This window comes from Pseudomyrmex gracilis, unplaced genomic scaffold (assembly GCF_002006095.1).
Source record: "Pseudomyrmex gracilis isolate BER0280 unplaced genomic scaffold, ASM200609v1 scaffold_5471, whole genome shotgun sequence".
Lineage (NCBI taxonomy): Eukaryota > Metazoa > Arthropoda > Insecta > Hymenoptera > Formicidae > Pseudomyrmex > Pseudomyrmex gracilis.
Window position 1 is genome coordinate 1 of NW_018026055.1, and position 1,661 is coordinate 1,661.

Here is a 1,661-nt window from a genome sequence, read left to right on the forward strand (position 1 = left end):
AGGATCATAATTTATAAGATGTAGTTCATTCAGCGTAGTTACTCGTGAAAGAACAACATATATTTGTCCGCAGGTAAATACAGAATTTCCGGCTTCCACAACGGCATGTTTTAAACTCAGTCCTTGATTTTTATGAATAGTCATTCCATAACTTAGACATATAGGAAATTGTTTTCTTATAACAAACGCTCTATCCATTACTTCAAACTTAACGCTAATTNGTTCTATCGTATGTCCAATTTCAAAGGATGGTTTTATTTTTAGTTTTTCTACTTCATTATCCTTCGGATTTCGTATAATTGAAGTTATTGTACCAATCGTGCCATTTACAAGACCTAAGGTGACATCAATATTTCTTCTGATCATTATAAGCGCTCCTTCTTTTACAATAATAATTNTCGCTAATCCAGTTGTTCGAGATGAATCTTCATTGTTTTTATTTAATATTTTTTGAACTTTATTTTTTAAAAATAGTGCGCAGTCTGATACGTCATAAGCAACAAGTTTTATTTNGTCTGAAGAAATACGACTTAACATTGCCGTATTTAAAACATCACACATTGCACATGTTGGGAGTAAGCAAACTGCATCTACTGGCAACGTTTCTAGATAATTACATAATTTATATAATCGCCCATCACAAGTAATGTTAGTAAATTTTATGCTTCTTGTCATTAAAGTAGTTATGTCTGAATCTGTTACTGTTCCTATGCGAATTCTCGATAATATGTCTNTATAAGAAGTATCATCCTGTTGTCGCACATTAATTCGTACTTCATCATGACTAAATAAATGCCATAAATTTGTAGAACCCATTGCTCCAATATATTTCTGCATTTGTGCTTTCGATAATTNAATAAAAAGTGATTCTTCATGTACAGGAGGAAACTGCAATAAATCTCCAAAAAGAAGTATATGTTTTTTGCCGAACCATCCATTATCACAATTTCCAGTATTAAATATTTCTGCTAATCTAAGATGGATATATAGTAAAGTGATGTTTGAAATCATTGAAATTTCATCAATAATTATTAAAGCAACATTTTTCATTTTTTCTCGTATAGTTTTAAGAACTATATCAGAAAGCTGTCTATATTTGACAGTATGGCCGTGCTCTACTGATAACTGAAATAATCTATGTATAGTAAGTCCATCAATATTAAAAGCTACTATACCAGTTGGTGCGGTTACAGCTGTGTCTTTTTGGAGATGTTTCTTTATCCAATATCTAATAGTATTTATCAGAAAACTCTTTCCAGTACCACCTTCACCGCTTACATAGAGTCGAAAAATGTCATTATCAGATAATATATTGGCAGTAATTCTGTCAAAAATTCGTTTCTGGTCGGNATTTAATTGCGCTACTATTTCATCGACATTATTTTCTTCAACTTTGTTAACTACATCTTTAAAATCTCTCATAGCTCCTTCAGTTTCAACAGGAATACATTTTAATGCACAATTTTCAAAATCGTTTTCTACATCTTTTATATTTTTTCTGCCATATTTTGTTCAATTAATTTTTCATATTATCTATATCTTGCTNAATATCAGTTATTCTTTCGTGATATTGAAAAGCATTTACAAGTTCACATTGTAATACAGAAAATGCTTCTGCGTAACTACTACATCTATTCATCAGTTCAATGAGATCTCTCCAA

The 1,661-nt window shown here is 30.7% G+C and overlaps 1 protein-coding gene across 1 annotated transcript; it reads right to left on the reverse strand.

Moving 5' to 3' along the window:
- Positions 1 to 81: 81 nt before the first annotated feature.
- LOC109863487 lies at positions 82 to 1,422 on the reverse strand (the record flags this gene model as incomplete). The annotated part of the gene is made up of 2 exons (XM_020443751.1): positions 1,176 to 1,422; positions 82 to 335 (listed from the first exon to the last, which is right to left on the reverse strand). Coding segments are annotated over exons 1-2 (501 nt in total), but the record flags the coding sequence as incomplete, so codon positions are not given.
- Positions 1,423 to 1,661: the final 239 nt, after the last annotated feature.